The sequence below is a fragment of the Leptosomus discolor genome, chromosome Z (genome assembly GCF_034619465.1).
Source record: "Leptosomus discolor isolate bLepDis1 chromosome Z, bLepDis1.hap2, whole genome shotgun sequence".
In the NCBI taxonomy this organism is placed as follows: domain Eukaryota; kingdom Metazoa; phylum Chordata; class Aves; order Leptosomiformes; family Leptosomidae; genus Leptosomus; species Leptosomus discolor.
The window spans coordinates 13,093,293-13,102,733 of record NC_141419.1 but is presented as its reverse complement, the minus strand read 5'-3'; the positions used below and the strand labels follow the sequence as shown (position 1 = coordinate 13,102,733).

The window sequence follows — 9,441 nt, the reverse complement described above, 5'->3', positions numbered from 1 at the left end:
AAGATATGAGACTTAATTTCAGCAGATAAAAAGAAGTTGGCTGGGAAGCTGTGAAAGTGGGAGTAATAGTTTGTTTTAGTGGCCTCAGGAAAAATTCATTTAATACTTTTGGGTAATGCAAGGCTTTGAAAACCTGAATGTTTAGATGCCTTCTGAGAACTCGAGAGAGACATACAAGTGTCAACGTGCTGCTATTTGTCAGCTCTTTTAACACTGGAGGAGGTGGGGGGGGGGGGGGGGGGGGGGGGATGTGTATAAAATCTAAAGGTACCTACATGTTACTATTGCCTGGTAATGTTTGTCACACGTCTTCTTGATCGCAAAGGCACTCGTGTGAGGTGAAGCTGATGTGCCACGTAAACCCACTTAGGTTAGTGGGTTAGATAGGCTTGGGGGCGTGAGAGCTTGCAGGCTTGAGTAAGGTGGAAAACAAAAAAAAAAGAAAGAAAAAAGTACAATTTCTGGGAAGAGCAAATACCCTTTTAGTAGCAAAGGAATCTCAACCCTTCCAAGATAAACAGCATCTTGTAGACTCTAGGATGCGGTTTTTTATTGCTAGAATACCATGTCTTTCCAAAACAGACTCTTTTTTATGCCGATTTCTCGATAAAACCCCAGTGAGCAGCTTGGCCACCCCGTGTAAGGGCAGCTGGGCCCAACAGCGGTGAATCAATGGTAGATCTTCCCACACACACCCTGCGGGTTTCTGCCCCGAGGCCCGAGCACGACCGCAGCCTCCTCCACCGCCCCGCAGTGGCAGGACCCGAGCCTAGCCCACAGCTCCCCCCCGACCAAACGCCGCCGAGCTTCGCACGGAACACCTCCCTCCGGCAAGGCCCCACCAGCAGCTCGGGGCACACCACCTGCCGCCCATCCGCGCCACTTGGCCCTTTTTATTCCTTTTTTTCTTCCTCTCCGGAGGGTGACGGGGGCAACCGGCCTCCGCTCGGTCACGCCTCGCCCCGGCGCCCCTCACAGCCCCGACGCGTCCGCCACCGCCCTCTCCCGCCTGCCCACCCGCGCAAGCGTGGGGCGGGCGAGGGGCGCAGGCGCAGTACGGCGCGGCCCGCCTCGCCGCCGCGCGCTCCCGGGCCGGCCGGCGGGAGGCGGGGTGAGAGCGCGGGGCCGCGGGAGCCGCTCCCCTGGCGGCCGCCGGGGCCGAGGCAGCCGCGCCGGGGCCCTGCCGAGCTGCCCTGCGGGCCCAGCCCCCGCCCAGCCGGGTATTGTTCCCAGCCCGTCTCCGTCGGGGAAGTTTTGCCCTCGTCCCGGCTCCGTGTCCCCGCCGGGGCGGAGCGGGACGCGGGGAGGGGGGGTGGGGTGGGGCGAGGGGTGGTAGCCGGGGCCCCTTTGTCGCCACCTCCCCGGCGTGCGGCGGCCGGCGGAGGGGGGCCGGAGGGGCGGGGGGGTGGGGGGGCGAGGCTCAACATGATGGCGGCCGAGGCCGGGGTTGAGGAGGGCGGCTCGGTTACCTCAGCCGGGACGGCGGGAGCTACCGGCGCGGAGCCGGGCCATTATCCCGCCGTGTGCCGGGGCAAGGGGCCGGGGCCGCAGGGCCCCTTCCCGGCCGGCTCTGGCGGCAGCAGCCCGGGCGCCGGCCCCCCGGGTGGCCCGGCTTTGTGCTCGATGCTGGGGCTTGGCACAGGGCCTGCCCCTCCGGCGGCCGGCGGCGCCGCCACAGCGGCCGGCCCGGGGCAGGGACCGGAGGCGGTCCGGGCGACCGATCCCGGCACCGCCGCCGCCTTCCCCCCACTGCCGCCGCCGCCCCCCTTGGCCGGCGGCCTGGGGACTGTGGACGAAGGCGACTCGCTGGACGGGCCGGAGTACGAAGAGGAGGAGGTGGCCATCCCGCTCAACGCGCCCCCCACCAACCAGTGAGTAGCCACCGCCCCGCCGGGGCCCGCCACGCCCGGCCTCTCCCCCCTACCCCCACCGGCCTGCGTGGAGTGGGGGCCGCGGCGCCGGCCCCCCACCTTTGCCCGGTGGAAAGCATGTGTCAAACTCCCGTGAAGTCCCGCAGAAGTTTTGCTCCCCCCCCCCCCCCCCCCCCCCCCCCCGCCCCAATCCCTTCCCCTCCCCCGGGTTCCGCTCCGGCAGGAAGGCTGCTCCGCCGGGAGAGTGCCCGGGGACAGGAGTCCCGCTGCGGGCAGACCCGGCGCCCGGTCCGGCCCGGCGGCTGCTCGGCGGAGGGGTGGGGGGTGGCGGGGGGCAGCCCTCTTGCACCAGCCGGTGCGGTGGCTGGGTGATGGGTGAGCAGCAGGAGCAGGGACGTGAAGGTCCCCTTCGCTTGGAGGTGGTACTTGGTAGTAACTGGGGTCAGGTCCTGGAAAAAAGGCGTTTTGGTCGAGTCGGGTTAGGTTTTTTTTGCAAGTTTTCATAGCGATACTGCACGCTGCCAGGAAGAGTGAGCTATTCCGGTTGTGGTTTAACTACCTGTTGGGGAGACTTTTCCAAACTCCGGTAGCACCATCGTCTTTCTCAGAAGACCTCTAAACATTTTTTTTTTTTTTAAAGTAAAACCTAATGAAAATGCTATCCATGCTATAAAATCGTTTTGTATTACGTTGTTTTCTACTAAAAAAAAAAAAAGTATTTAGCTTTTCCATTTCATATACAAGCATAGCTAAAGTAATCTGCGCATGTTTGGTCTTTTGTGAAATTAAGGCGGTCTTGAAACATGGATTTTAAATTAATTAAAATTAATTCTGTATTTTAAAGTGATAGAAGAGAGGCTATTTTTAATAAATAATGCCTTAACTGTTTTGCTGCTCAACCAGTTTAAAATAAAGTTTTTAACTAGGTTATGTTTGGAGAGAGGGGGCAGTTGGAAAAAAGAAACTGTAAACCTGCAGTTAGGTTTTATTATACTTATCTATCCATTAGGTTAATTAGGGTTTCTGCATTGCTGGTAATAGAAGGAATCTTGCACTAGAGGCATACCAGTTCTGTGTTTATATTGTGTGAAATACAAGATCAGATAATGTTATAGAGAGTTCGTGTAATTAGTAAGTATTCTAAACACAACCTTTGGAGTTAACTGTAGAAAGTCTGCAGGTTTATGTAAAGCCCTTGCAAGGCTCGTATTAGAATAGAAAATGGCCCTCAAGCCGGTACCATATTCTCCCCAAACTGAAATCGCTTAGAAGGCTTAAGTTGCTTTCGTCAGTATCTAGAAATATGTTGTTCCTGAAGTTACAGTGGGTATAGTTGATAGTAAAGGGTTTTGAGGTACACAGTAGCAGATGTATTCAAGATTCAGGTCAGAAAGTTAATCTGAAACCCCATCTGAATTTGGGTTCTTTTTTTCATTCTCTCATAACTCCGCTGTCAGAGAGTTAAGTTCTGCACTGTTTCACATACTTCCAAGATTTCAGGAGCTGTTTGACTTGTAAGGCGGACACAAAATGTAATGTTGTATTTCTTCTAGATTAATCTCTCTAACCTTGACAGGCTTCCCAGTAATCCTTTATTCTTTCATTTTCTGGACTACTTGTGGAGGTTTGTAAACATTAAGGCCTTGTTTTGTGAAGACAGTGTTTGAATAGGCTTAAACTTGTAGAATTCCCTAATGAGCTAGAAATAGGATTATGCAGGTTTGACAAATGATAAGGAGGGAAATAGAAGCACATGAAAGCACAGTTACTTCTTCAGTATTTTGTGCCAAGCCAGTGAGATACAGAATTCTGCTTTTCTCGTTTTCTCTCTGGAAGATCAGACCGCTGCTTCTTTTAGATGCAACTAAGTTCCACAGAGAACTGAGGAAAAAGCCAAAAAACAAGCCTTGACATATTTTTTGAAAGTGGGGTAATTATTTATGAATGATCACCTGTTTGATATGAAATAATTGTCACCATACCTACAATTCTGAGTGGATTTCTCAGTCAGAATATTGTCTTGTAAGTCATGTGCAAGCATGGTGTTAACTTTCATGAAGGAGGATGTTAGATTTCTGACAAGGAGTATGTGCTAGGGGAAGACTGCAGTGGTCCTGATTTTGTTTTGATCGAGAAGGCTACTTACCTTTTTCAGACAAAGGGGAGCGTTGAAGTTTTTGCAGGACCAGGGCATAGCTCTGTAGTTATTGAAGATTCTTCAATACAAAAACATCCAAGAAATAAAATACATTTAAAAATTGATTCAGAAGTTCATACCTCCATAGGCTTAATCTTTGTCTTTGTAATTTTATCCTTGGTGTGTGACTTTTCCATAAAAAAAAAATTGACTGATTAAAATAATTAGAAACCTTTTTCCCTTTCATTCATCTCTTATTTATTTTATACAGCAGCAGTTTTTACCATTCTCAGTTAAGTCATTTAAATTGGCCATATGTCGATAGTAAATTGTATCCTTTAAGTCCTGCTGCTTTATTTTGGAAGTGCCCTTTCTTTGTCGTCATACCATCTGCTTCTATGGAGTTGAACTCTTGATTTATTACCAAAAACGAAGATTTATGTTATCTATCATCTTATATAAGGAAAGGTCCAATATAAGTCTTTAAGGGCAGTAATGGATCTTGTAATTTAAACTTGGATTAAATTTCTTCAGTTGAATATGATTACAAAACTGCTGTTCCATTTGTTTAAATATGACTGCCAGCTCCACCCTTTCCCACTTCCTCCTAATTCATTCAGTTTTTATAGGAGGCGTGCAGGGTTGGCTTCATGGGTAGCTCCATGATTCTGTCAAATGTTTTTTTTCTTTGTCTTAATTGCTTACAATGTATAATCTGTACACCAGGAATTGAGAGTGCTCTTCACTCCTGGCCTTGCCTTATGTGATATAAAATTATCATTCTTCTGTATAAGAACGAAGACACGTTATTTCTTTCATAACAGTAATGACTTGTTGGGCTTCTTTGCCTTCCCGTGAACATGAATCGCATTTCAGCATTTGCTGAATGGTTGGTTATGGACTCCAAACAAAAATATCTGGTCAAAGTTGCTGCTGCTGTTTCCAAGTTCGTACTCCAATCCTAGATTGGACTCTTAAGTATAAAATTAAGCTTTTTGCATAAACTTAGACACAAATTTTATCAATTTTTCAGCTCCTAATTTGTTTTGCAAATTAAAAGTAAACAACAACCAAAACAAACACAAACCAAACAAAATCTGAGTGGGTTCCCAGTTTGCAACTGTTAGGCCGTAAAGGTGTTGCAGACCAAATGTTCTTTTTAAACATTAATAATTTTTTAAGTACTGTGTAGTTGATGTTCTGGCTTTCACAGTAACTAACCTGAAGAGTGGGAAATGAAGCAGATGCAAGTTCTGCACTTCCCATCAGGATGCTGTAAATACAGTTCGTTCAGGGTAGTCAGGATGTGTTCGTCTTTGCTAGCAAGCACCTAGTACACTCAATTTCCTCTTCTCTTTTCCATGAAGCTGAGGAAGAGGAGAATATGTCTTCTCTTAGTGTGTTTTCTTTGATTTTTCTAGCAGTGGGAGGAGATTGTTAGCATGTAACAGACTCTCTTTATGCACACATTGAAAATGCCAAAGTAGGGTTGATTTTTATCTTTGATCTGGTGTAAGACTGACTTAAGGCTTGTCTGTTCAGTGCGTGTGTGGTTTTTCATTTTTCTGGAGCACAGCAGTAGTGTGTTTATAAAGTAGCTTAATGCTAGGTGGGAGGCACAGGATGCTAGGAGATAAAGTGGGCAACTGTTTGTTTTGGTCATGTATTTCCATGCTTTCTACCCATTTGCAAAGCTTTCTGATGGGTTGAAATAGCGTAAGGAAGTGCCTTTGGATTTAAGGCTATTTAGTTTGGTTGTAAATCAGTGGTATGTGGAACAACTCCGTTATTTACGTATTTGATTAAAAATCCTAGTTGACAAAAGTATTTTGGATCCTAGTGTTGCGTTAAGGTGGCAGAAACTGTTCCAGTGTATTCCAGCAAAACTGACATTTTCAAAAGGTGGGTTTTGGGCCGCGTTTATCAGTTTGAAATGGAAATCAATTGAAATTGAAAGCTATCAACCATGCAAAATGAAATAGGCTGTCAAAATGCTGTCTGGTTAAAACATCTCTTACCCAAAGTAGATGTATTCATACAGTCACTCTTGGTGCCTGTTGAGGCAATGTAATGGTGAGAAAAAGAACTAAAGATAGAGAGAACAATAGAGAAATATTAAATAACGCGTAGATTGCATGAAAGTAGAACATTTTCCTACCTCAACATAGTGTGAAGTTTTGCTTTCTTCACATGAGTGTCAAAGCAGACAAGTGCAGCATTTATTTCAGTAACTCATGAGAAGGTGTTTTTTTTCTGAATAATGGCTGAAGGCCCATTTCCATACTGGTGAACTAGCATATTGCACTGAAAACTGAGAGGAAATGATATTGGCATATTCAGTTAGGTACTGTATAAACAAAAAATGAAATGTGATGTAACTTGAGTTTAGTGTTTGAAGTTTCTTTTCTGTTTTGTCGTTAATGTTGTTAGCAGGTAAGCTTTCCTTTTTTAAATAATGAAATTTTTTTTGTTAATTCCTTTTCTCTGCAGAAGGAAGCGCCTTATTTTTCTAAAGTTGATGGGTAGTGTACTGATTTGGCCGCTTACAAAACAGACCTGAATATAAATCTGGCTTTAGTTCTGGTTGAATGTGTGGTGTTAGAAGTGCTGTCTTGAATGAATGGTTATAAGCAGCAGAGCAAACTTGTACCTAACCATATATAGGACGTGAAGCAATAAGTAAAATGAGTATGTTAGGTACATATATAAATGAAAGCTTCAGATGAAGAAAACCAGAAGTAGAACAGCATTTGATGCCAGAAAAAGTTTGAGGAGGATTTTTCGGTAGTTTAGTAAATATTTCTTGTTAACGTCAGATGAAGTAATTTTGTTTAAACAGGGAATAGAGTCTCTTGACCGGCACTTTATCTAGTTTTTGTTTTGTGTCATGTACTGACTTGCAGAACTTCACTATGGGACTCAGGCACTTCATCTGCTGGCCTACCCTATTGAGAAGTGTAATATTCTGCCATATTTCGTCAGCTTTTCTTGTCTTAATGTTTTGTGACTGGGAAGTGGGGAGGAACTCAAATTTTACCAGTCATGGCATAGGTCTCTTCAGTGTAGGACTCTATCTGTTGATTCAGCCATAAATTCTCGGGACCCTTTGAGTGGTTTTCCAGTTCCTCACATATCTTTCTTTCTCCTTTAACAAAACTGAAACAAATCTTGGTATTTGTCTCACTGGTAGGCACAGTAGGAGGGAGGAGAAGGCATCTTCTTTTGACTTTGTGTTGCATAGAAATATTGCCGTGAAATGATTATGCGTTCCTCTGTGTCTGTGCAGTGTATGGTCAGTACCAATAAAATGTTGCCAGTGTGTGACAAGTTTTATATGCTTGTCCTCTTTTATATACTTCTATATACTATAGAAAGACTGCAGGCAGTCTTTAGTATTTTTCATTTGTAGGTAAAATATCTACTCTGTCGCTCTGGAGCAGAAAAAAAGTTCGTGTTCTTACATGAGTCTGTAAATTACATTTTGTGTTGAAGGTATTGAGCAGTAGTCCCCATAGATTTATGAGGGGGAAATCGTGCTTAACCAACCTAACAGCCTTCTGCAATGAGGTCATTGGCTTGGGGAGAAAGGGGGAGAGTTTACCTCAACTTTACTAAGGCTTTTGACACCACCTCCGATAGCCTTCTCATAGACAAGCAGACAGTGTACAGGTTAGATAAATGGGCAGTGAGGTGGATTGAAAACTGGCCGAACGGTCGGGCCCAGAGAGTGGTGATCAGCCGAACAAAGTCCAGGCGCAGTCAGGTCACTGGTGGTGTTCCCCAGGTGTACCCAGGGGACAATACTGTTTAACATTTTGATTAATGACCTGGATGCTGGGACAGAGTGCACCCTTAGCCAGTTTGCAGACAATGCAAAACTGAGAGGAGTGGCTGAAACACCAGGTGGGTGTGCTGCCATCCAGAGTGACCTGGGCAGGCTGGAGAATTGTGCTGTGAGGGATCTCATGAAGTTCAACAAAGGAAAAGCAAAGGTCTGGCACTGGGGAGAAATAAACCCAAGCACGTGCTGGGGGCTGACCAGCTGGAAAGCTGCTCTGCAGAGAAGGACGTGGGTGTCCCAGTGGACATAGCCAGCAATGCACCTGCATGGCAAAGAAGGCTTACAGTATCTTGGGCTGCATTGAGAGGAGCATTGCCAGCAGCTCAAGGGAGGTGGTCCTTCCCCTCTGCTCAGCGCTGGTGAGACACGTCTGGCGTGCTGGGTCCAGTGCTGGACTCACCATTACGAGACAGACATGGACTTACTGAAGCGGGCCCTATGCAGGGCCACCAAGATGATGAAGGGACTGGATCATCTGTCAGACAAGGAGAGGCAGAGAGAACTGGAACTCTTCAGCCTGGAGAAGAGGAGGCTCGGGTGGGTTTTATCCATGTGTATAAATACCTGATGGGAGGGAATGAAGATGAGGGAGCCAGCCTATCCTCGGTGGTGCCCAGTGACAGCACAAGAGGCAATGGAAAGAAATTGGAAAACTTGAAATTCCATCTGAATACAAAAGAAAAATGCCTTTTTTTTTTTTTTTTTTTTTTATGGTGAGGGTGGTCAGATGGTGGCAGAGGTTGCCCAGAGATGTTGTGGAGTCTCCATCATGGGAGATATTCATTACCCAGCTGAACATGGGCCTGAGCAAGCAGTTGTAGCAGACCCTGCTTAAGCAGGATGGTGGGGAGGAAGGCTGAACTAGACAATCCCCAACAGTCACTTCCAATTTAAGTGATTCTGTGTATGCATAAACATACTGTTTATAGTTGAGGATCAGTGTTACAGGACCCGTTTGCTGAAAATTGTTACTTGAAGTAGACAGGAATAACGTCAGACGTAGTAGCTAATGGGCAAGACTTTAAAGGAAAGTACAAGAGATCCTTAGTTAGGTAAACAGAATATTTCATTATTTTCTATGCAGGCAGATCTCATAATTTCTGCTTAAAAGCTCAAGAATTTGCCTTTTACAAAAAAGAAGCCTGTCTATGGTAGTGAACAGTGTTCCTTAAATATTTAATAAAGGTGCTTGTAATATCTATTTTTTCCTTCTAAGGTATGTTTTAATTAAAATTATTAATGTGCACAAATTAATACATACAAATCAACATTGCTAAATTAACTTGAAAGCTCCAGTCATATTTCAGGAACGAAGTATCGAGGTCTCCAGCACACTCAGTGTACCCAGTCAGTGTTCTGGTAAGTTAGCAGTCTGATTCTTGTGATGGTCAGGCCGTAAAAACATTATTATCATCTTCAAATTTCACTGTTTTCAGCTGCTTCTCGGGTTGACTTCATACAAAATCAATTATTTTTGTTAGGGTTTCCTTTTTTGTTAAACTGAAATAGTAATAGTCATTCATCCTCAAGTGCTAATTTTTTTTTTTTGTAAGCATTCAGTTTCAACAGGGTTAGACTATATAGAATCGTAG

The 9,441-nt window shown here is 45.6% G+C and overlaps 1 protein-coding gene across 1 annotated transcript in view; it reads left to right on the top strand.

Annotated features, from left to right (window-relative positions):
- Positions 1 to 1,425: 1,425 nt before the first annotated feature.
- The window catches only part of RASA1 (RAS p21 protein activator 1), a 63,222-nt gene continuing 55,206 nt past the window's right edge, over positions 1,426 to 9,441 (top strand). Inside the window, exon 1 of the mRNA XM_086478968.1 lies at positions 1,426 to 1,871. Within this exon, the coding sequence (XP_086335094.1) occupies positions 1,426 to 1,871 (446 nt within the window). The remainder of the gene's footprint in view (positions 1,872 to 9,441) is intronic.